Source organism: Neophocaena asiaeorientalis, unplaced genomic scaffold (assembly GCF_003031525.2).
Source record: "Neophocaena asiaeorientalis asiaeorientalis breed wild unplaced genomic scaffold, Neophocaena_asiaeorientalis_V1.1 scaffold134, whole genome shotgun sequence".
Classification (NCBI taxonomy): Eukaryota; Metazoa; Chordata; class Mammalia; order Artiodactyla; family Phocoenidae; genus Neophocaena; species Neophocaena asiaeorientalis.
This window is the reverse complement of record NW_020185339.1, coordinates 15,979,553-16,004,873: the sequence shown is the minus strand read 5'-3', so window position 1 is coordinate 16,004,873 and position 25,321 is coordinate 15,979,553. Positions and strand designations below refer to the sequence as shown.

The window sequence follows — 25,321 nt, the reverse complement described above, 5'->3', positions numbered from 1 at the left end:
TTGGCAGCTGCCATGTTGCAAGCTGTGCTCTCATTTACAATGCACCTCTTACCTCACTTCTCTCTTCCCCATTCTTTAAGACCCCAACCCTCTGTCCCCAGCCCCTTCCCAAACCACTTATCATCCAAAAAATTCCTCCAAGGACAATGCCCTTTTCCATTTGATTGACAACAGTTTTATCTACTTATGTTTAATATTTCTCATTCTTGCTAGTCTCTGCGTCTTGGCTTTGCATAGCCAAGAATTTCCCCAAAGCTGTTCTATCTCCCAGATGAACTCTGCTGCACTTTTCAAACAGTAAATTTTTTCCTTCCTGCTGTCTATACGCTATTTTGATTAGAAAACAGAGCCTCCAAATCTTCAGTGACTTCAAAGTTGCGCAGCTTGTCAGTGATAGATTTTAGATCAGAATTTTTTTTTTTTTGGAGACTTCTGACTTTGAATTCAGTATACTTTCTGTACAGATCTCTCTCGTCTTCTAGCCTGGGAGTTGAGGGTGTGGAATTGTTAGCTAGCTCAGCACAGCGCCTGGAACATAGTAAGATTATGCTCCATGACTCTTTGCTGAATGAACAAGCTTGATCCTCTGTCCCTCAACGTTCTTTTAGACAGACACAAGCTGCCCGGCCTGTCCCGCTGGCCCCAGTGACCAACTGTGACCATTAGAGGGCAGCAGAGGCGTGAAAAGCACTGGGGAGGGGATAGTTGAAGTGTCGCAATGAAGTCAGTCAGAAACATCTGAACCAGAAATGTTATGGAATACAAAGTGCAGGGTTTGTCAGATTTAGCAAATATAAATACATGACACTCTGGGAATACGTATATTTAAAAAATATTCATCGTTCATGTGAAATTCAAATTATCTGGGTGTCCTGTGTTTCACCTGGCCACGCTAACAAGTGCCATTGCATGTGAACCAGACGGGTGCTCCAGAAGTGGCATTGGTCCTTAGAAGGAACCTGTTAGGAGGAATTGGATGGGGAAGTTGGTGAGCTTACAGAAGTAGAATACAGGTGCTCATCACATAGGGGATTGGCTAATTCAAGGTCAGCCAATATTAAAAGTCTGCTCTGGAGGAGAAGACTCTGTAATGTTACGTGGATTGATCTGGGTGACAGGCCCTTCCTCTGTCCCTTCCTGCACTGTGATGGCATCAGATGGTAACAGTTGAAAGAGGATGTGCAACTTCTCCATTTGTGGCCGCAGATTGATTGGGTAATGATTGTTTAACCCCACACACTGTGACTGTTGTGACTTGTATCCACCTTCCCTTCTTAATCTTGTGGTCTCTCACCTTGCGTAACAATCCAATTCTCTTATTTCAGAATCTGCCATTTTCCACATATTTTTTCCTATGACATTCCCTCTCCTCTAAGGCTCATTTTCTTTTTGGGACCCTCCTGAAATTTCACTTCTTAAGTGTTCCTTTCTCTAATTAAGTGGAGACATCCATTCTCAATCCAATTGTTAAACATGAACATTGACTAATTTAAGACACATTCATTTCCATACACATTTATTGAGGGCTTACTATGTAGGAGAAAAAGCTTCACCATTAAGAAACTTGTAATCTAGTTAATGAATTATAACATTAGAAACCAAAGGGAAGATCCTCCCTCTGAGAAGTGATTGATACAGGTTGCCAGAGAACAACTGGTCCCTTTGTAAATCACTGTTCTCATATTCCTATGAATTTACTTTTGGAAGTAACTTCAGAGTAAGAGAATTCATGACCATGTTACAAGTGATCTGTGAATTTGGGAGTTATCAGTAGGGTCTTCTTTAAGTTTCTTCGTTTCTCAGAGAGCAGTTGTTTGCTTCTTCTTTTGAGGTAGGTAGAACTGACAAAATCTAGACTTACTTATTATATTTAAAAATGTAGAAGTGATTGAAACACACCCCCGCACACATACACTTACTGCTGCATGGCTTCAGGAAGAACGGGTAGTGATAACTGGCTGGAGGCGGAGGCTTTTAAGAATCCTAGGATGTTAGTATTCAATACTTCAAAGACCTTTAGGGATCAATCAAGTGGTCCAACCTTCTTACTTACAGATATGATACGCAAGGCCCAGAATTTAAAGACTTGTATAAGATCGCACACTAAGCTTGTGCTAGGGCTGGGATGTGAGCCCAAGACTTCTAGGTGTGTCTAAGATTAGGTTCTGAAGGACTAGATAACGGTATAACGATGCTCTGTGATGTGTGGCTCGTAACCACTTTTTTCCCCGGGAGACTCTTGTAGGTGCTTGGCTTCTATGAGCACCTTCCCCCTGGGCTGTCTCCTCCCCCTTCTGATGCCCCTCCTCTGTCTGCTTTGCTAGTGCCTTCCTCTGCTCTACTCTAAAGAGGAATGTTCCTGAGAGTTCACTCCCTCACCCTCCCTCCCTGAACTATCAACTACCAATGTTTTGGTTACCTTACAAAGTACTGCTTTTTTTTTTTAAAGAAGATGTTGGGGGTAGGAGTTTATTAATTAATTTATTTATTTTTGCTGTGTTGGGTCTTCGTTTCTGTGCGAGGGCTTCTCTAGTTGTGGCAAGCGGGGGCCCCTCTTCATCGTGGTGTGCGGGCCTCTCACTATCGCGGCCTCTCTTGTTGCGGAGCACAGGCTCCAGACGCGCAGGCTCAGTAGTTGTGGCTCATGGGCCTCGTTGCTCCACGGCATGTGGGATCCTCCCAGACCGGGGCTCGAACCCGTGTCCCCTGCATTAGCAGGCAGATTCTCAACCAGTGCGCCACCAGGGAAGACCCAAAGTACCTCTTTGATTCACAAATATTGATCTTTAGTTCTGATCATTTTCCTAGCATCTATATTTCAACTGTTACCTGCATATCTTTTCCCAGATGGTCTACAGATGCCTCAAACAGTCCAAAACTGAAACCTCGTCTTTTCCATCGTTCCCCCACAAACTGGGTTCTCTCCCTCTGTTCTATGTCTTAGATAGTGACGTCATCAGCCATCCCAGTCTCCAGGTCCCTATCCCCCTCACTAATTGGTCACCAAGCCCTCTCACGTCATGTCCCCTGTCCCCTCATCCCACTGTACTCACTGTGACGAGTACGGTGACGTCCCCATCTCTGTACTCATCACTTCCTCTGCATCCACGCAGCCCCAGCCTTAGTCTAGGCCAGGAGTCACAGGTGTCAATGCTACAGGAGATAACCAGTCTAGGCCAGGAGTCACAGGTGCCAATGCCTACAGGAGATAAACAAGTGAGATAGGGCACATGCCAGTAATAAAGGACAGTGAGGGCTGTGACCAGCTGGAGACAACAAGCTTCATTTAAAGGGGGCACAAAATACTTAGTTTAAGCAGATTCTTACCATCTGCTGGGAATGCAGGCCCAGTATTGACAGATATTCTCAATTTAAGAGAGGGCTACATTTTAAAAATGTGAAACATTCTGATTTTTTAATTGGAACAAATAACTTTTTTCAAAAACCCAACTATTGGATGGAAAACAAGCACACACTGTCCCCTGCCCCCATCCTTTATCCTTCCCATAGCTCTGCATCCAGCAAAGTGCCTGACATACAACAGGTGATCAGCAACTACTTAAGTGAGTGAAAATGGACATTGAGGTCAAAGCAAGCAAGCTATTACTAAGTTGTTTGCAGTTTAAATTTTTTTAGTTGTAATTACTGAATTATTATGTGCCCATTTTACTGAACGAAACACTGAAAATACCTCAAGAAAAGATGTCAGTTGTTTTCCTGCTCTCTTCCATATCCTTTAGGTAACTGGTGTTCACAGCTTAGTGTGTATCCAGCTACACTTTTCCCACGGTCTTAAAATATTCATATAGAGTTTTGCTCCTGTTTTCCAGAAATGTAATAATACTTTACACATTCCTCTGCAATGTGTGTTGCTTTGGCTTAATTATGCAGCATTGTCATCCTTTCGCTTAGTAACTATATATCCAACTTCATTCTTTTTAATAGCTGCCTAATGTTCTTTATTAGGATTTACCATAACTAAGTCAACCATTTTTCTATTGATGAGCAATCAGATTATTTCCAGCTGCTTTTTAGCCTATGAAAAATGGTGCAATAACTATCCTTATAAGTGGATACTGACACAGTGGTGCTTCTGTGCTTTCTATTTCTGGGGGAGAGATTCCCTCAAATGGAATGGCTGTATTAAAGGACGTGGCTAAATATTTTAAGAGACACTCTGCAGTTACTTTCAAAAGGTTCTAGCAATTCACATTCCCCCGAAAGGCCTTTGGCAGGGTGGACAGGGAAAGTCCCACTGAGAAGATGATATGTGAGCAAAGCTCAAAGATGGTAAAGGAATTTGCCACACAGATCCCTGGGAAAGACAATTCCAGACAGAAGGAAGAGACAGTTCAAGGACCCTAAGGCAGAAGCACATGTGATATGTTCAAGGAACAAAAAATAGGCCAGTGTAGCTGAAGCAGAATGAGCAAAGGGGAGCCCAGGAGGAGAGAATGTCAGTGAGATTGATGGGCAGAGAATGATACTGGCTTTTGCTTTCATCATGAGGGTGATGTGGAACCATTGCAGGGTTTTAAGCAAAGGAGTGACACACCAAGGCCTGTTTTAAAAGGATCGCTATGGCTGCTATGTTGAGAAAAGGCTACAGGGAGCAAAATCGGAAGCAGGAGACCAGTTAGGAGGCATTGGCAATAAGTTCACACAGAAAGGAGGGCAGAAATGAGAGTAGCGTGAAAGCAGTGGAGATGGTGAGAAGTGCCGATTCTAGGTATATGTTGAAAATAGAGTCACTGGGATTTGCTGATGGATGGTGGATGGGATATTAGGAGATAGAGAGGAGTTGGGGATGAATCCAAAAAGTTTGGCTAGAACAATCAAAGGATGCAGTTGCCAACAACCGAGATGGGGAAGATCGAAGGTGGACCAAATTTAAGGAGGGAGAAAGATCAGGAATTCATATTTGGCCATGTTTAGTTGTAAATGCCTGTTAGAGACCTAAATGGAGGTGCTGAGATTTAAGAATGACAGCCTATAGATGACATTTAAAGACATGGGACTGAATGAAGGGAGTCTAGACAAAGAAGAGACCAAAGACCAGGTCAGAGAGAATAAGGGAGACCATCAAGGGAGACTACACAGAAGCAGCAGCCACAAGAGAGGGAGACACCCAAGAGATTGTAGTGTCCCCAAAATCAAGAAACAAAAGTTTATCAAGGCAGGAGAGATCGAGTGCATCAAATACTGCTGGTAGGTCAGGGAGATACATGTCTACATACAGCTGATTCACTTGGTTATACAGCAGAAACAAACACAACGTTGTAAAGCAATTATACTCCAATAAAGATGTTAAAAAAAAAGGCAACTGAGAACTAACTGTGGTAGACTGAGTAATAAACACCACCACCCATGCCCCGCCAAAGATGTTCATATCCTCATCCCAGAACCTTGAACGTGTTACCTTACATGGCAAAAAAGACTCCGTCAAAGTGATTTTGTTAAGGACCTTGAAATGGGAAGGTCATTCTGGGTTGTCCAGGTGGGCTCAATGTAATCACAGGTGTCCTTATAAGAGGAGGCAAGAGGGTCAGGGGAAGAGAAGGGCATGTGACAATGGAGGCAGAGGTTGGAGTGACGTGGCAAGAGATGAATTATCCTCTAGAGTCTCCAGAAGAAAATCAGTCCCGATGACCCATTTTGAACTTCAGACCTCCAGAACCGTGTGAGAATGAATTGTGTTGTTTTTAAGCCATTATATTTGTGGTGATTTGTTGCAGCAGCAGTAGGGAATGAATACCCTAACCACTGGATATAGCTATGTGGAGGTCACTGGTGACTTTGGACCAGAGGAATTTCAGGGGAATGATAGGGGGAAAAGGCTGAGTGAAGTGCATTAACAAAGCACAGGAGAACAAGGCTATCATAAGCATATACAGGACCTTTGTGCAAATTAGGAAAAGAAGGCTGCCTCAGGCTGGCCAGCTGGAAATGGTGGTGCCTTGGGTAGATCAGTTTCAAATGTTGTTCCTTCCTCAAGGATGACAAAGTCCTGTGCCAGGCTTTCTGCTTGGCAGGCAAAGAATGGACTGGATTTCAGCTTTGACCCACGCCTTCTCTACCAAATGCCTCAGTGCAGAGCAGAGCCTGAACTAAAGCCCAGGTCAGCACTGGAAGAGAGGAGCAGGGGATACATAAATATAGACAAGCTTCAGGAGAGCAAAGAAATGGAATGGTCTCTGGTGGGGCAAGTGAGAACAAAGAAAGGATTTTAAAGATGGCATATTTGTATGCTGATGGAAATACTTCGAGAGAGAGACAGAGAGAGAAATGAATGATATAGGAGGGAGAAGAGAATTTCTGGAGTGATGTTCCTGAGGAGATGAGAGGGAATGAATCCCTCACTTCATAAGGACTGCAGTGGAGAAATTCATATTTAATAAAATCAATAAGAAGGAACAGGAGTAAAATATTATAGTATGTACTATGAGAGCAATGGACACAAAAGGAAAGAAAGTGGAGGTCTGGAGGCTAAGCAGGAGAAAGCTGTAATATATTATGTGAAAAGGGTACAGAATAAGGTGTTGGTGTGACTCAGACTTGGTCAAGCAGGGCTCCTAACAAGGGCCCGAGGCATCCAAAGGGTCTCTCTCTTTGAGGGACATCCTCAATTTTTTAGAGCCTTTCTGGTACTTAGGACCAGCTGAGATTGCATTGGCATCTATCTGGATGGGGCGCTCCAAGCTAGAACGGGGCCCCACGTGAGTTCAGTCCCAGTGTCTCCCTTTTGGGATGCTCTCCCATCTGCTGTCCAATGAGTGGGTTGACCAGCTGTCCCAAGTTACTGCATAACTCATGCCTGTGCAGTCATCCCGGGGCTCTGTGGCCAGGTCCTAATTCTGGGAGGGTGACCTGGCAAGCTAATCATGCCCATTGGACAACACAGTATTTTTTTTTTAAAGGATTGTGTGAGATTGGGCTGCCAGAATGGCACTGACATGCTGATTTAGGGTGGCTTCAATTGTTTACATAGACAGGGGTCCTATAAAAAATATTTGTGCAGGGGCGCACACACCCTAGGGATGACCCTGCCATAGTAATGAAGGGGCAATCAAAGAGATATTTCAGAGAAAGAGGAAGCATAGATACAACTTAGGGATTAATTAGATGTACCGATATCTGAGTGTCTATCTTAGTGTCATCTTTTTAGGTGAATTTCCCCACTACAGAAATGCCTCAGACCTTGTGCTTACCCCCATCATTTGGCAATCATATGATTTAGGAAAGAAATAACATGTGGAGATTTTTGAAAAGCATTGTGAGAGATGTAAGGAAGTAGTTTTTCTCAAAATGTGAAGTCATGGTCAAATATTATGGGGAAGGTGTCAGCCAACAATAATGTCTCCAAAACAGAGCCAGCCAAGAAAGAGGTAAAGAGCATTCATTTCTCCCACACGTACGATGAACCTCAGACCCCTGAGTATAGAGTTCTTATAACTTGATCCAGTAGCTATGCGAAAAATAAGTAACCTCCATGCAATTTGAGTTATTTATCACTAATCTATGACATCAGGTTGTAGGTATCTTTTTTTTTTTTTTTGCGGTACGCGGGCCTCTCACTGTTGTGGCCTCTCCTGTTGTGGAGCACAGGCTCCGGACGCACAGGCTCAGCGGCCATGGCTCACGGGCCCAGCCGCTCCGCGGCATGTGGGATCTTCCCGGACTGGGGCACGAACCCGTGTCCCCTGCATCGGCAGGCCGACTCTCAACCACTGCGCCACCAGGGAAGCCCTGTAGGTATCTTTATAATAGCTTTAAATCTACTCTAAGATCTCAGAGAAGTATGTGTATGTTTTACAAATCTCAAACAAGAGAGAGGCAACAAATCAAGAATGAGTTTTAATCTGCTGCAATATGAGTCTGCACACAACCCCAGAGAGTTCTGGGTGCATCCACAGAAGCTGAGAACGTGTAGCAGGAGACAGCATGGGCACTGGAGCCAGAGTCCCTGGGTTCAAATCCTGGCTCGGCCATTTCCAACCTTAATCAAGTCATTTTACCTCTCAGTAGCAGTTTCCTCATAATTAAAATGGACATCTTATTATTATTATTATTGAAATATTTGAAAATTTTAATGTAAGATTTTAAATCTTAATTTAACTAAAATAAAATGGGCATTTTAATGTTACCACTTCATGGGGCTGTTGTGAAGAGTAAATGAGTTAATTCACAAAAAGCACTTTGTGGTTGGCACCTCATAAACACTCAAAATTAGCCATTATTGTTGTTTATCACCATCATAAATAATGATAAAGGATGAAGATAAAAATACAGAAACATTCTGTTTTCTGAGTGTGGAAACATTTTCTTTGCACTCTCCACATTGTCTGTTTTTTTTCCATCAAAAATGGAATTTTGGAGATTTTATATTAATGAAATCTGCCATTGGGTAAAATGAGGTGGTATTACAGCATTATGACTTGTTTTTTTTTTGCGGTACGCGGGCCTCTCACTATTGGGGCCCCTCCCGTCGCGGAGTACAGGCTCCGGACGCGCAGGCTCAGCGGCCATGGCTCATGGGCCCAGCCGCTCCGCTGCATGTGGGATCTTCCCGGACCGGGGCACGAACCCACGTCCCCTGCATCGGCAGGCGGACCCTCAACCACTGCGCCACCAGGGAAGCCCCATGACTTGTTTTTAAAGCAGTGTTCAATTTCTTTTCTCTACTGCCATGCATCTACCTCCTTTATCCTCAGTGTAATTCTCTTTCTGCATTGTACTCCTTGTCTGTCTCTCTTTCAGACATTCCTTCTCTTTTTTGCTCTTCTTTATATCTTACTTTTCTCCAGTGCTTCATAAGCTGGATGGTTTTTTTTTTTTTGTCCTTGACCAGAAGTAGATGTCATATGTGGAATCTTCTCACAAAGAGAGGAAATTTTCCAGCCATTTAAAATAAACCCAGGGAAACATACCTGCTAATCTGAAGGCAGTTTGACTTCTCAAACAGGGTGGTGGACCCTATGGAATGCTCAAATATATTTCTGTCCCCCGGAGCCAGTCTTCTATTGCTGGTTATGCATTGCATGGGCATAGCACGTTTTACTTGGTCCCTGATTTGCTTTCCTTCTGTTCTATAAGTCATTCCATAGCCAATATGACACACTATCTTATCAATGTCAGTTTAATATTTCTGCCTCTGTTTCTATCGATCCATATCTGAAATAACTAACTTCCACTCTAGATATTCTCTCTCCCCTTACTCCTCATTCTCATCATCACTTGATATTTGTATTTACTTCCTTTTGACTATCTCCTCTCACTAGAATATACCGGGACTTGGTCTGTTTTGTTCACTGTTCTTCTCCAGCACACAGAACAATAACTGTCCTGAAATCTATATTTACTGAATAAATGAGTTGTAATCTTTTAATGAATACTTCCCAAATTTTTTGGTTTTTATTTCTATTTTTTATTTCACTTATTGTATAAGATTAGATCAATAATTTTCATTAAATGCCTCACAAATAAAGACCAATATGACTGAGTAGGGATCTACCCCCAGCACCACCTCCCTGTGGTAACAGAGCTGAATGCTTTTGCTTTGGTGCTTACTTCACTCATGGCAGGTTTGTTAGGAAAGGAGCTTCTAGAAAATATACTTAAGGAGGCAATAATTTTTTATCAATATATTCTCCTACAACTTAAAAACTCATATACTGAAACAGAAATAGAAGGGCATAGATTTAGCCCTACCAATATTTTAGCTTGAGCAAAAACTTATGTAATAAAGCAAACTAAATTGAATTGCAATTGAGGTGACTGGGGCCATTTCTTTGTTTGTAACATTTAGAGACAAGGGCTTAACATCAAAGTCAGTTAATTTCATCAGCATTTCCACTGAAATGCCCATATGGCAAAGAAGAGGGCTTGCATGCCTCATGGGGTCTTGAGGTACTAGCCAGTCTGTCTTTGCAAAAGTGAAATTACTGTTAAGTTTTATCTTTTACCTTAAAAATTCTTGCCAACTTTTCATTCTATATAATGCATCCTTATTTTTTAAAATATTAGAACAGTGTACTAGATAACATTATGAGACAACTGGACACTTCAAAAAGCCTTTTATCTTGAGACTTTTTGTCCCTTTCTGGTGTATCACTACTTACCTACCAGGAGTCTAAAGTCCTGATTAGAGAATTATGGAACTAGATGTCAGCTCTTTGTGAGTAAGTCTTTTTGTTTCTTCTTTTCTTATTGAAGTATAGTTGATTTACAATGTTGTGTTAGTTTCAGGTACACAACAAAGTGATTCAGTCATATATATGTATATATATATATTCTTTTTCAGATTCTTTTCCCCTATAGGTTATTATAAAATATTGAGTATAATTCACCTTTTTGCTTCTTTAAATCCATTTTGGGACTGCAGAATACTATCACAGTGTTTTAGCTTTCAAAGGTCCTCTGAATCAGGCCCCCAGTGCAGTTTTCCAGCCCCGTGTCCCATTAATCCCAAATCTACATACCTTAATTAAATTATAGAAACTTTTGGCAAGGGCCATTATTATTTACTTATGTCTCTCACTATACTCACTAAACACAACCATCTGGTATGTGGTCAGTATTGTGTCAGGAAGGATAGGCTAGGTTCTGCTGACTTAAGAAACAAGTCCAGTGCTTCCCTGGTGGCGCCATGGTTAAGAATTCGCCTGCCAATGCAGGGGACACGGGTTTTAGCCCTGGTCCGGGAAGATCCCACATGCCACAGAGCAACTAAGCCCATTCGCCACAACTACTGAGCCTGCGCTCTAGAGCCTGCGAGCCACAACTACTGAAGCCCACGCGCCTAGAGCCCGTGCTCCGCAACAAGAGAAGCCACCACAATGAGAAGCTCGCGCGCCGCAACGAAGAGTAGCCCCCACTCGCTGCAGCTAGAGAAAGCCCGCGCACAGCAACAAAGACCCAACACAGCCAAAAATAAATAAATAAATAAATTTATTTTTAAAAAAGAAAGAAACAAACAAGTCTACTGCCTTAGTGGATTAACACAAAAGGATTTCTCCTCATTTATTCAGACCCTACTGCGGGTCCGTGTCACTCTCCAGGGCAGTTGTCCATTAGATGATGGCTCATCGTTGCACCTCACACTCCTACAATCACCAAGGCAAGGAGAGTTGAGCGCCCCAAATTAAATGCCTCCACCCTGAAATGATGCTTCGCTATGATTTTTATCGGCCAAAGCAGGTCAGATGGCCATGACTAACTCCAAATAGGTGGAGAAGTACAGCCCTACTGTGTGCCTAGAAAGAGAGGGGAACGAGATACCAGTAGACGGGGGTAATACGTGCCGCACACATGCAATCTCTTGACTGAACAAAATCTAACACATTTTTAATTAGGATTTCTGCTCTGTATGTAATTGTCAGTCTCTTTGGTAATCCTATTATTTAATTCATTTTTTAATTCTACTGTTCTCCTTTGGACCGCAGTTTAATAAACAAAACAGACAAAATGCTAATTTAAACATTCACCTGGATAAATTAATTCAGAGTGCTTTCCCATAACTGTGAAACCATCATTATCATGACTACATCTTAATTGCATGCTTTACCTAGTCATTAATTAAACAGGTCACTAAATCTTATTCCCTCCGTACTCTCCCAATAAAACGTTTAGGTTTTACTAATGATAGCTTCACAATGTGTTAGCTGCCTTGATACCATCCAGGTACAGTAAAACAAAGGTATTTCCAGTGTAACCAGAAAATACTTTCTGTGTAATTTAGGGGAAAAAACTTCTACACGAGAAGCAATATGAATGAGATACTGAAATTCTTTGCTTCATGATTCAGGTTGATTGATTTAACAAACATTGCCTGGATTTCAAGGGGATATTGAAATGAGAGCTTGGTTTGTGTGAGATGAATAGCCATGTTTTCAGAAGGATATGGTTAAGCTTCTGTTTACGACCTTCACTGGCTTCTCACTGTAGCCACCCAAAGTACTGCAATTTCTGGCTCTAGCCCGGCTCTCTGTCCAGCCTCATCTCCTACCCACTCCTTCTACTCTTGACTTCAGCTACTGGCCTCTGTCAATCCTGGAATCCCTCTTGCTCTTTCCTGCCTTTTTTCCGATGACATTGACTTTCTGGAAAACCCAGGTCAGTTTTCTTGTAAAATATCCCATGTGCCAGATCAAGTATGCACATATTATGGCCTGTTGTTGAACAGCCCTAGAGCTAAGAATAGTTTTTACATTTTAAGAGGGTTTTAGAAGAAAATTTAAAAAAAAAAAAGAAGAAAAAGGTGAAGGAAAAAGGGTGGGGGGAGAGGAATTATGTGATGAGACCATTTGTGGCCTGAAAACCCTAAAGTATTTACTTTCTGACCTTTATTCTAGATCTTTTTGTTTCCACATGGTATTATTCACTTTGTACCTCAGTTCCTTGGATTTTGGGCAAATTGAAAAGTAGGTCTAGAACTGTGCTGTCCGATATTATAGTCACCAGCCACATGTGGCTATGGAGCACATGAAATGTGGCTCGTTCAAACTGAGGTGTGCTATAAGGGTAAAATACACATCAGATTTCAAAGATTTAGAATAAAGAGTGTGAAATATTTCATTAATGATTTTATATTGATTATCATGTTGAAATAATATTTTGGATATGTTGGATTCAATAAAATGCATCATTAAAATTAATATCACCTGTTTCTTTTTTTCATGTGGCTACCAGAAACTTTTACATTGCGTATGTGCTTCACATTATATTTCCATTGGACAGTGCTTGTCTAGAACCTTGATTAAAATCAGGTTAGGGCTTCCCTGGTGGCACAGTGGTTGAGAGTCCGCCTGCCGATGCAGGGAACGCGGGTTCGTGCCCCGGTCCGGGAAGATCCCACATGCCGCGGAGCGGCTGGGCCCGTGAGCCATGGCCACTGAGCCTGCGCGTCCGGAGCCTGTGCTCCGCAACGGGAGAGGCCGCAACAGTGAGAGGCCCGTGTAAAGCAAAAAAAAAAAAAAAAAAAATCAGGTTAAATATTTTTGGCAAGAATACTTCATAGCTGATCTTATGTAATCATAGTGTATCACAGCATGAGACACGCATCGGTTTGTCCCATTATTAACGGCACTAAGTTTGATACCTTGATTAAGAGGAGACTGACAAGTGTCTCCACTGTAAAGGTCCACTCTCCCCTTCACAATTTATAATTTCTTATAGCCATGGGACTATCAGCTTCCCAGTGACTTTTCACTTAGTGGTTTTAGTATCCTTTGGTGATCCTCGCTTGAATTGGTAATTATACTGGGGATTGCAAAATGGTGTTTTGTATTTTAGAATTTCTTCTTAAATTTCTTTTATTTATTTTTTACTTTTCCAAAACAAACAACTTTTTATTGACGTATACTTGATTTACAATGTTGTGTTAGTTTTTGGTGTACAGCAAAGAGATTCAGTTATATACATATTCTTTTCCAAAGTCTTTTCCATTATAGGTTATTACAAGATATTGAATATAGTTCCCTGTGCCATACACTAGGTCCTTGTTGTTTATCTATTATATATATAGTAGTATGTATATGTTAATCCCAAACTCTTAGTTTATTCCTCCCCCTCCCCTTTCCCCTTTGGTAACCATAAGTTTGTTTTCTGTATCTGTGAGTCTATTTCTGTTTTGTAAATAAGTTCATTTGTATCATTTTTTTAAGATTCCATATATAAGTGATATATGATATTTGTCTTTCTCTGTATGACTTATTTCACTTAGAATGATAATACCTAGGTCCATCCATGTTGCTGCAAATGACATTATTCCATTCTTTTTATGGCTGAGTAATATTCCATTGTGTATATGTGCCACATCTTCATTATCCATTCACCTGTCGATGGACATTTAGTTTGCTTCCATGTCTTGGCTATTGTAAGTAGTGCTGCTATGAACATTGGGGTGCACGTATCCTTTCGAATTAGAATTTTTGTGTTTTCCGAATATATGCCCAGGAGTGGGATTGCTGGCTCATATGGTAACTCCATTTTCAGTTTTTTAAGGAACCTCTATACTACTCTCCATACTCTTATTTAATGTCAGTTAAATTCCTTAACTGACATTCTTTTCTTCTTTTCCTTAAAAAAATTTTTTTAGTATCACAATGGACACATCAGTTTTCATTTGCTCAGTGTGTTAAAATAAAGTGCAGTCATTATTCTTTTTGTTACTCAAACGTCTCTAAATTTGGTTAGTGGGATGCCCTTCAAGCTGGCTCCTGAATCCTTTTTATCATAACCCTATTAGCTTTTGAGTGCTTCCTTGCCTTCTGGTACAGGAAATCCTAGGGCCACCTTGTACTTTCCTGTCCCAGAGGTGGAATCAGCCCTTCTTTTTTTAAAAAATTAATTAATTAATTTATTTTTGGCTGCGTTGGGTCTTAGTTGCTGGGCGCGGGCTTCCTCTAGTTGCGGCAAGCAGGGGCTACTCTTCATTGTGGTGCGCGGGGTTCTCATTGTGGTGCTTTTCTTGTTGCGGAGCACGGGCTCTAGGCACGCGGGCTTCAGTAGTTGTGGCACATGGGCTTCAGTAGTTGTGGCACTTGGGCTTCGGTAGTTGTGGCTCGTGGGCTCTAGGGCGCAGGCTCAGTAGTTGTGGTGCACAGGCTTCGTTGCTCCACGGCATGTGGGAACTTCCCGGACCAGGGCTTGAACCCACGTCTTCTGCATTGGCAGGCGGATTCTTAACCACTACGCCACCAGGGAAGCCCCAGCCATTTCTTAAGAAGCCTCCATTTCTTTTAATAAGAAATGGTATTCCAAAACCAAGATGAAGGTGGTAGATGTGATCAGAGTTACTGGGGTGACGTTACTTTCAGGCCCTTTCAGTAGACAGAGCTAGGATATATATTTTAAGAAATCACAAGCTCACATTGATATTTCCAGCTCAGGTATAATGCTATAGGAGTTTTTCTTCTTTTATTCTATGTTTGTATTTCTCTTCATGTACATTAAAAACCTTCCTTTGATAAAACACAAAGACATTTACTTGTTTGCTTTATCCTACGATACACATTGTATTCAAATTACAATAACAATATTACAATTAACATTAACGATAGTGTGTGGTAAATTTTTTTTTTTTTTTCTTTTTAGCGGTACGCGGGCCTCTCACTGCTGTGGCCTCTCCCGTTGTGGAGCACAGGCTCCGGACACACAGGCTCAGGGGCCATGGCTCACGGGCTCAGCCGCTCCGCGGCACGTGGGATCCTTCCGGACCGGGGCACGAACCCGTGTCCCCTGCATCGGCAGGCGAACTCTCAACCACTGCACCACCAGGGAAGCCCAGTGTGTGGTAAATTTTAAGATTATTTTGTAGATCTTTTGTCTTCAGAATATAACCTACTAAGGGTATATAGTCAGAGTAACTTAAAATATTTATTGAAAGTATTCAAAAGTAACTTGAAGTAATTTTTTTGCCTGAGAGGTTATGTTATCCATTTGATAGTTTCCTTTATTTCTGTTTGTGTTCAATTTTAGGTTTTGATTTTGTTTCTTTATTTTTGAATATGTGAAACATTTTCACGGTTCAGAAGTCAAAACCATTATAAAAAGTTACTCTGAGATCTTGTTCCCATCTTTTTCTCCATTATCCTGTTTCCACTCTATCTGTAGGTAACTATTTTCATAAAATTCTGGTTTATGTTCCCTGTGTTTGTTTGCTTGTTTTGTTTTTGCAGAAAGAAGCATATGCAAACACATAAAACTATTTTCATTGTTTTATGTCTTTTTCCTTATTTAACATAATATCCTGGAAGTTCAAAAAGGTATTCCTCATACTTTCTTTTATAAAATTGCTGAAGAATACTCCATGGTGTGGATGTACAATAGTTTATTCAATAGGTCTCTTACTGGTACACATTTCTACTGTTTCCAGTCCTTTGCTACTACAAAAGTTATACAGTGAATAACCTTATGCCTATGTTGTCTTACGTTTGTGGAAATGTAGCTTCAAGAATCATATTTTTAGAAACATCCCAAGTGATTCTGATGCACAGCCAGGTTTGAGTATTGTTGCTTACTGTGTACTGTAAAGATGGTATCCAGGAACCTAGAATTGTTAACGTTTTAAAAAATGAGGAATCAACAGGTAAAGAAGCAAAGTCCTCACCATCCTGAATCCTAACCTACACTACCTAGTAGAATGCAACTGAGTTATATAAACAGAAGCTTAACATCTGGAGTCTTGTGCCTAAATCATCCTGTTGGTAACAAGGTTATCTTATGTATAAACGCGTAAGTGGACCACATTTGGGCAGCAGAGCTTTCAGTTTGGATGCGTTGAGTCAGAGGGAGCCAAGGGGCATCCAGTCCTGGCATCTAATAGGCAGTTTTTTGCACAGGTTTGGAGATTAGATTGGGGTCATTAGCATGTAGGTGACAGAGTAGGTGAAAGATGATTGAGGGAAGGATTACAGAGTGAGAAGTTGCTTAGGATGGAACCCTGGGGAACACAAGGACTTAAGAGGCCAGTAGAAGAACCCAAAGAAACTATAAATGGCCAGAGAGGTTGGAGGAAAACCTAAGAAGACAAGTCACAAAAGCCTAGGAAGCAAAGTGTTACAAGAAGAAAATAGTTATCTGTGTCAAATACTGTTGAGAGGTGAGGCAAGACAAAGGCAGAAAGGTATCCACTACATTTAGTAACAAAGAGACCAGTGGTGAGACATTTGTCAGATCAGATTCCATGTTGTGGTGGAAACAGCAGCCATCCTGAGTGTTAAGGAAGGCGTTCCACCTCATATAGACGATCCTTGGAAACACTGATGCAACAGAGGGTGTTTCTAAAAGCAACAACAGTCAACATTTGTACCCAAAGGAAAAAAAATCAATTTTAGTAATTTCCCCTGTAAGTTTTTAAAAAAAGAACAAAAGAACTTTATTTTTTATTGAAGTATAGTCGATTTACAAAGCTGTGTTAGTTTCAGGTCTATGGTCCCATAAATTAAACAAACAAAAAAACTTTGGTGGTGGCTGTTATTTATATTACAATAAGATGCTTTTGGATTTAGCAAACAGTGTATGCTTAGTTATTTTGTTTATTATTGATTAATTTCATAATAAATAGTATCAAAATAGTAATGTAGTAATATATTTTATGGTGTTCCTCAAGAAGTACCATGACTTTCAAACACTATCCCCATCAAGTATGGGAACCATGGCTCCAGAATAACTTTTAAACCACTGTTCTCTTCTACTTGCTTTCCCTCACTCCTGTCTATACCCCGGGCTGTAACTAGACTTTTTTGCCCCACTGCGAGCAGGCAGCAGCCCAGCTTAAAGAAGTTTGGGAGGCCTGGGTGTACTCACAGAGGAAATGATAAAGAGGACTTTGAAAGTCATCTAATGTAGTGCTTTCCAAACCTGGCTGAGCATCAAAATCTACAACTTGGGACGTGGGTTGAAAAGAAGCCTGGGTCTCTGCCCTAGATCCCGATACAATGGGTATTGAATGGGGCCTAGAGATCTGTACCTTGAGTAAAGTGCCTTTGATCATATAAATTCAACACCTGACGAAAACAGAGGCCCAAAGGAGTCACGACTAGGCGGGTCTCCCGATTGGAGATTCGCGGTTCTGCGCTTTGGGTGCTGGCCGAAGGGCATCTGGGTTTTCGTTTTGGAGGCATCGGGGAAGGGCTTGCTTTTCCAGGTTCTCTGGGGTCACTAGATTGCCGTTCCCTCGCGTTTCTCTCTATGCAGGAGTCGCAGTGGGTTAGCTGCTCTGCAAGTGCCCGTATGCCGCTGCCCAATCACCTGGTTTCCTCCGGGCACCTGGCGAAGCCTCAAGTCTGGCTGCAGGGCGGAAGCGGGAGAGATCACCCCGCCCCCGCATCCGCTCCGCCCCTTGCCCGCCCCCGCTGAGCCTCGACCCTCCCCACCCAATCCCGGTCCTCCGCTGGGAGCTTGGGGCGGAGCTTCGCCGCCGCTCCGCCCCTCCGCCCCTCCGCGCAAGCTTGCAGCCTAGGGCGTGGGAGCGTTTGCGAAAGCTGATGGTGTTTTTTTAGAAAATAAGTTTCAGATGTACAGTATTGGGCTTCCCTGGTGGCGCAGTGGTTGAGAGGCCGCCTGCCGATACAGAGGACACGGGTTCGTGCCGCGGTCTGGGAAGATCCCACATTCCGCGGAGCGGCTGGGCCCGTGAGCCATAGCCGCAGGGACTGCGCGTCCGGACCCTGTGCTCCGCAACGGAAGAGGCTACAACAGTGAGAGGCCCGCGTACCGCAAAAAAAACCAAACACAAAAAACATGTACAGCATTATAGTTCAACATCTGTATATACTAGAGCGTGATCACCACTACAGTCTAGTTGCGATCCGTCACCATACAATTAACCCACTTCACGCATTTTGCCCAACCCCCTGGAAGCTGACGGTCCTACAGTCGCGGAGCTGATTGGGTGTTCTTGGGCGTTACGTAGCCCGGGTTTTCCGGAATTTGGGTTGAGCTGGGGAGAGTGGAGTATGGCTTCTCTGAGTCAGCCCTTGCGCGAGCTACAGGGACCTTTGCTCCCCTCCAAGGACCTGGTGGAGGAGGAAGATGATTATCTGAGGGAGGATGCGGAGGAGGAGGAAGACACGGCGTTTGTCGATGCCGAGGAGCTCTGCAGTGGGGGTGTAAAAGCGAGCAGCCTCCCTGGTCGACTCCGTGGTGAGGAAGCAACTCGCCCCTGGGAATGGGTTTGGAGGATTAATGAACTGTTTCCCATTATGGCCTCGTCCCAAGTAAGGCGCCCCATCGCTGCTAATAGACTTCCTTTGGGATGGCCTAGCTGTTTCGTCCTGTTTAGGATAAAATAAAAACAGCAACAACCACAAGAATAGCAGAGACTTGAGCAAATACTGTGTGTTAAGCTTGGGCTCCACGTGTATCTCATTTACTGATGACAACTTTTTCAGGTAGTTTCTTAGTCGAGGAAACAATGGGTCTCCAGCCAGTATTCACACCCCGAATCAGGGCTTTTAACTATTTTCCTTTCCTGGAGTCGAGTATGTGGTTACTTTTCACCTCCTTAGACACACACGCACATAAGAAACACCCCAAGGCACTGTTGATTCATTAACCTTGTGTTAATAACCTTGTGATCTGTGTTTACCTTGTATAGTTTCCTGTCCTAAGAATTATGTGTACCTGGTGACTGATGTTTGAGAATGTTTGAATGTTCAGACCGCTGCTGTACTGTAGAATTTTTCTGGTGATGGCATTGCTCTATGTTTGCTCTGTCCAGTACAACAGCTGTTACCCACATGTGGCTATTGAGACCTTGAAATGCAGCTAGTGCACCTGAGTTGAATTTTAATTAATTTAAATTTAAATAGTCACAGGTGAGTGGCCAATACAGGTTTAGACAGAAACTTTTAAGTATTTGTGGAGGGTTTAGTCATTTATCCTGAAAGTGTTAGTGATTGGCTACCATCTTCCAAGCAATGTGTTTGTTTTGTTGGGCTACCTTGGAGAGATTAGATGATGAGGTTGCTGTCTTAATGGAGCTTACCCTCTAATGAATTAAACATTCTATAAATAATCACAGAAGTAACTATAATATCACTCAGTGCTTAGAAGGAATAGTAAGAAGTGCTATGAGAGGTTATATTCATGAGATTCAGGGCTTTCCTGAGGAAGTGACAATTAAGCTGAGGTCTGTAGTAAATGGGGTAAACAGTAAGGAAGAAATTATTTAAGGCAAGTGGAACAGCTTTTGCAAAGGCCCTGGGTGGGAGGGACCATGACATTTTTTAGAAACTGCTTGAAGGTCAGTATTGACTGAGATCACAGTAGCAGAGAGAGGACTGCTTTTAGAAGAGGAACAACAAACTTTTGCCATGTACCATGCTTCCCTCCTGGAATACAAAAACAGATAAAATATTGTCATGTTCTAGAGAGCTTGCAGTGTAGTAGAGGGAGACAGATAAACAGCTAAGTGGAATATAGACACTGTAATAGACATCTGTAGAGGGTACTGTCCAGGGATTAAAGAGAGTAGTGGATTTGACAAAACATTGGGAAGAGATTTTAAATTTATCCTAAATTAACTTTTTGTTTTTTTAAAGTTTCAATTTTTGATGAAAATACTCACCAGCAATATGAAGTGTTTGGACGTTTTCCGTTAATGGGTGCTTGGTGGCGAGTGAAGGTACAGGTGAAGCCGGTAGGATCAAGGAGCTATCAAGTTCAAGGATTTCCTTCTTACTTTTTACAATCAGATATGTCAGCACCAAATCAGTTACACATCTGTTCCCTCTTTCTTAAAGACTGTAATGTCGCCAGTGAAAACAGAAATAAATTTTTAGCATGGGTAAATGCTGAATCAAGTTATAAAGACCTCAACTTTGAAAATCTTAGGGAAAAATTAAGAACTTACCAAAAGAACATTGGAAGGAATACTCAAAAACGATCTACACAGAAAACACAAGAAGAGTCACCACCAGATTACGAGATACTGCGTTCTCTGGAAAACACAAGTAAGTGATTTTATCATTGAGTTTTAGTGTAACTGAGATACTGGATGACTGGTGTGTTTAAAATATTACCAGTACAGTATTGATATCTTGGTATAGTATTCTTTTTTTAAATTGGTTTGATGAAATGTGTTTGTATTGCTTTTGGAGTATGTCATTGACATTGCAGGTTCCTCATCTGTAATGTGAAGAGATTGGGTGAGATGATCTTTAAACACCTTTTAGTTCCTTTCCTGCTCCAAAGTGTGATTCTAGGTCTCTCTCTAACTTTTGTGTTCTAGGATTACCTTGAGTCATTAAGAAGAAGTTCAGTTATCAATTATTCTGTTTCAGAAGGGAGAGAAGAAAGGCAAGAATATGAGCAATCCATTTTGGAAAGATTTCAGTTCAAAATAGTTTAAAATAACTTCTAAATATGGTTTGTTATCTGGACATTCACATATATGGAATATTTCATTTCTTAATTTTATCAAGTACATTTGGCAGTACATCATTGAATGATTTCAATGATGAAAGCGTCATGATTACAGTAAGAAGAATGACTATAAAGATTAATATGTAAATGATTTTTAATGCTTAGCTTTAAATTTATATATTATTGAGTCAGAAATTTTATTCTGATTCTACTGCAAGCAGAAGGAAACAAAAGGCTAAGAAGTAGCTATCTAAGCAGTTGAAGAACATAAATTTTGGTGTTAAACACAATGAAAACCATCTTGATACAAAAGCAAGTGTTATAATACAATCACTTTTCTTGCTGGTCACAGTAAATTTATTACTCTGTCTTTGATTTGGATTTCTTAAACTGGTTGTGCTAAATGAGAAAGTCCATCAAATCAGTTGTTCTATGAGCTCATTTGTATGTTTTTATTTGTTCTTTCCTGATATCCTGTAGTTCCGTTTATAACTGTGATGAGAGCTTTGCAGTTCCCAAAAATAATGGAATTCCTTCCAGTTCTTCTGCCCCGACACTTTAAACGGCTCATAAGCTCAGATTCTACAGAGGTGTTGGAAGAGATAGAAGAGATTTTAGGTACACAGCCATGGAAACTCGGATTTCGTAAAGTAAGAAAAATATTTGCTTAGCATTTTGTAATCTTATACAAGGGAGGATGTCTCAAGCTTGACAGTTTTTTGTATCTCTTTCAAGGGAAAGAAATTTGTATGACTTCAGTGTGGATTTATTTTCCTTGCAGTGTTGCAACTAAATATAAACTTCTTCTACCTGTAGCTCTTATGCAATAAATTTACAAAGGAAAACAAAATAACAAAATAAATGACATTCAAATTATCAATACTTCAGTTACATAATTTAATTTCATATGACATTTTTTGTAACTGAATTGCCATAGCACCTTGAATATAGAGCTCATCGAAGACAAGTTCTTGTGTGTTTGGCAAGTCCATTCTGCTCTGCTACGCAGTTCCTCACTTTTCTATTTGAACTTTCGAAGACCTTCATTATTCATATGGTAATGATGATGCCATTTGATTTTTTTTCTTTGGCACAATAATGTTATTTACAATTTCTTTGGCACTTCTGTTTTTCTTATGAGAGATCAGGAGTAGTAAAGTGGCACCGTGAAGCTCCAGAGATGTTGAAAACCAAATGTGGCACTTAAATCTTGGCAGTACTTGGTTATAGATGGTTTTCCAAATGAAAATACAATTTAAAAATTCTGAGATAATTGGTGGGATCCCCAAGAATGTTTACAGATCCCACCCCCCTGTCCCCCATTTGAGAAATACTGGAATAATGAATTTGTTCCCTCTATAAAATGACTATGATTTCAATATGCTTGGAAAAATGAGATTCTGGAACATTAGATTATTATATATATTTATTCAGTAGGAAAGAGAGAAGCAGAGCAATAAGCCTTCTGGGACTCAAGTGGGACTCAAGTCCCCTTTTCAGCATGTAAACCACCACCCAGAGTAAAGACTTTTACTGAGGTTTTGTATTCATTTGCTAGGGCTGCTGTAACAAACAGCATAGACTGGGTGCCTTAATCCACAGACATTTATTTTCTCACAGTTCCAGAGGCTATAAATCCAAAGTCAAGGTGCCAGCAGGGTTGGTTTCTTCTGAGGCCTCTCTCCTTAGCTTATGGATGGCTGTCTTCTTCCTGTGTCTTTACATGGTCTTCCCTCTGTGCTTGTCTGGGTCCTAAAATCTTATGACATCAGTCATATTGGATTAGGGCCCACCCCAGTGATCTCATTTTAACTTAATTACCTCCTTAAAGACCCTATCTCCAAATATGGTCACATTCTGGGGTACTGGGTGTTAGGATTTCAACATACGAATTTTGGGGGGGACACATTTCAGCCCATAAAATGTATGGAGGGCTCCAGGGGTGATGTCTCCATGGAAAAAAAAAAAATGGAACTGGTAGACGACCTACTTAGTGGATCATGGTGAAGGAAGTTCTGTACCTTTTCAGTGGAGCTTGGGCAGAATTGTTGATAGGCACATGGAAAACTAAACAAGCCAAGAAAATGAGGCAGTCAGTAACTTCACAATATACACGAGAGTTCAACACAAAGTTAATGTAATCACAGCATATCACGTCACTCAGCCGTGAATCCTGTTTACACTGATTTAACAAAAATCAGTTTTCAAAATGTATACTATTAACCTTTCTCAAAGATGGGAGGAAGAGGGCTTCCCTGGTGGCGCAGTGGTTGAGAGTCCGCCTGCTGATGCAGGGGACACGGGTTCGTGCCCCAGTCCGGGAAGATCCCACATGCAGCGGAGCGGCTGGGCCCATGAGCCATGGCCGCTGAGCCTGCGCGTCTGGAGCCTGTGCTCCGCAACGGGAGAGGCCACAGCAGTGAGAGGCCCGCGTACCGCAAAAAAAAAAAAAGGGAGGAAGAGAAGCATGTGTGAAAGTGACAGTACAAAGGGAGCAAACTTGCATGAAGAAAGACTTTCCATAGTAAGGAATTAACTAATTACCTAAATTTTTTTAAAGAAATTAAGGAATAGTATAAACAATACATAGAAATGTGGAGATAAATTCTGGAAGAAATAACTGAAAATGTTGAGGGTGTTGCCTTTAGAAGGCATGGAAAGGGTAAGTCAGAGGATTCCTATTTTTTGTGATAAGTCTCATAGTGTTATTTGACTCTTAAAACTGTATGTGTATTGCTTTGAAAAAACAATTTTAATTATGAAATTATATAGATCTCTATTCACAGTACAGTTAATTAAAAAAAATTAGTGATGTATTTTTTTTTCCCCAAATTTTGTTGAAACACATGTCTTCTGGAACTTAAAAAATTATTATTAAACACCATAGTTTTCACTGTAATTCTCATAATAGTCATCTAATAGTCAATTATAAAAATATTTGTAATTTTTATAAAGCAAACTTGAATTTACTTTTCTTAAAGATAACCTACAGACAGTTGAAGCTTCTGCAATGTGAGGCAAGTTGGACATCGTTTTGTCAGTGCAGGTCTCTTCTCCAGTTGATGACTGATTTGGAGAAGAATGCATTAGTAATATATTCTGAACTGAAGCGGATGTGTAGAGAGCAAGGGCACACGTGTGTTGAAGAAGCTGACTTAACTTCTGAATTGTCAGACCGCATGTCTTTTCATGATGCTTGGCAGTCTCTGAAGTTCTTGAAGGATATCGGTGTGGTGACGTATGAGAAAGGCTGTGTCTTTCTTTATGACCTTTACCAGGCTGAAAGAGGCATTGCCTCTTCAATCTGTGACCTGATGACAAGGTCGCCATGGCGATTACATGTTGATGTCAAAAAGGTGCTTGCGTCTATTCACACCACAAGACCTGAGAATTCAGAAAGTGATGATACGCTAAGTAAAAGTGAACCTGACGAAACAAGATTAGAAGATCCTGTGGATATTTGGGACATGCAGGACAGCGGTGACCATATTTGGGATAATGGTGAAAATGAAGTTAAGGCACAAATAAGTGAAGTCCAACTGGATCAGGATCAGGTGGCTGCTTTGGACATGATTTGCTCCAATGCTGTGACAGTCATAAGTGGGAAAGGTGGTAGTGGGAAGACCACAATTGTTAGCCAGCTTTTTAAGCATATAGAGCTGTTGGAAGAAAGAGAAGTGAAAAAAGCTTGTGAAGATTTTGAACAAGATCAGAATGTACCAGAAGAATGGATTACCTTCACCGAGCAGAGTCAGCCGAAGCCGGGCAAGGCTATAGAAGTTTTACTTACAGCACCTACAGGGAAAGCAGCTGGCTTACTAAGACAGAAGACTGGTTTCAGCGCTTATACATTATGTCAGGTAAAGCCTTTTACATTTTTTCTCTACATAAAACATTTGCCTTAAACACGGGCTTAATGTAATGAGTTTATTTTTCATTTCTTCCTGACAGCAGTCAGTAGGCATTTATTTTATTTTTTTTAACATCTTTATTGGGGTATAATTGCTTTACAATGGTGTGTTAGTTTCTGCTGTATAACAAAGTGAATCAGTTATACATATACATATGCTCCCATATCTCTTCCCTCTTGCGTCTCCCTCCCTCCCACCCTCCCCATCCCACCCCTCCAGGCGGTCACAAAGCACTGAGCTGATATACCTGTGCTATGCGGCTGTTTTCCCACTAGCTATCTACCTTATGTTTGGTAGTGAATATATGTCCATGCCTCTCTATCGCTTTGTCACAGCTCACGCTTCCCATTCCCCATATCCTCAAGTCCGTTCTCCAGTAGGTCTGTGTCTTTATTCCTGTCTTACCCCTAGGTTCTTCATGACATTTTTTTCTTAAATTCCATATATATGTGTTAGCATACAGTATTTGTCCTTCTCTTTCTGACTTACTTCACTCTGTATGATGTACTCTAGGTCTATCCACCTCATTACAAATAGCTCAA

The 25,321-nt window shown here is 41.3% G+C and overlaps 1 protein-coding gene across 2 annotated transcripts in view; it reads left to right on the top strand.

Annotated features, from left to right (window-relative positions):
- The first annotated feature begins 18,458 nt into the window (after nucleotides 1-18,458).
- Nucleotides 18,459-25,321, top strand: part of HELB (DNA helicase B) — a 39,558-nt gene continuing 32,695 nt past the window's right edge. The window contains exons 1-4 of one of the 2 annotated variants that reach the window (XM_024737151.1): nucleotides 18,459-18,645; nucleotides 20,046-20,456; nucleotides 21,349-21,518; nucleotides 23,850-24,728. In XM_024737151.1, the coding sequence (XP_024592919.1) occupies nucleotides 18,459-18,645; nucleotides 20,046-20,456; nucleotides 21,349-21,518; nucleotides 23,850-24,728 (1,647 nt within the window). Of the gene's footprint in view, nucleotides 18,720-20,045; nucleotides 20,457-21,348; nucleotides 21,519-23,849; nucleotides 24,729-25,321 lie in introns of both variants that reach the window. The other variant, XM_024737152.1, reaches the window with a different exon arrangement.